General features: G+C 36.1%; 1 protein-coding gene across 1 annotated transcript in view; it reads left to right on the top strand.

Annotated features, from left to right (window-relative positions):
* The window catches only part of C922_03500 (hypothetical protein), a gene marked incomplete at both ends in the record, with an annotated part of 8,437 nt that overhangs the window by 7,161 nt on the left and 813 nt on the right, over positions 1 to 463 (top strand). The window contains 2 exons of the mRNA XM_008819092.1: position 233; positions 440 to 463. Of these exons, the coding sequence (XP_008817314.1) occupies position 233; positions 440 to 463 (25 nt within the window). The remainder of the gene's footprint in view (positions 1 to 232; positions 234 to 439) is intronic.

Here is a 463-nt window from a genome sequence, read left to right as displayed (position 1 = left end):
TTTTCGTTCGTCGGTATTATAACCGATTTTTTATTTGGTTAAACTGTGAAATTGCGGATCCCGCGTTTTCGAAGTTTCTTTTTAAGCGCGCTTTAGCACATGTACGAGTTCTGCAAGATGTGCAAGATGTAGAAGATGTACAAGCTGTATAAGTTGTATAAGACTTATGACGCGGGTTATCTGACATTTTGAATTATTTTATTTTTTCCATGCAACATTCACTCACTCTAAGAGTTGGCGCGCTTCATACAGCTTCCAATCTTGTGTGTACCAGATCTTACACCCATTGTTTTTTAGTTTTTATTTGCAAATATGTACACATGTCATTAATGTGTGTGCGCGGGTTATTCATCTTTCTAGTGGGCAACTTGTCCCATTTCCGCGTATACTTTTTTTTACGGAAAAATGGTAAACATTTTGAACAATTGTGTATGTTTAGTCATCTGCATGTCGTTTTTTATTT

The sequence above is a fragment of the Plasmodium inui genome, assembly GCF_000524495.1.
Source record: "Plasmodium inui San Antonio 1 unplaced genomic scaffold supercont1.15, whole genome shotgun sequence".
Classification (NCBI taxonomy): Eukaryota; Apicomplexa; class Aconoidasida; order Haemosporida; family Plasmodiidae; genus Plasmodium; species Plasmodium inui.
This window is presented reverse-complemented; position numbering and strand designations above follow the sequence as displayed.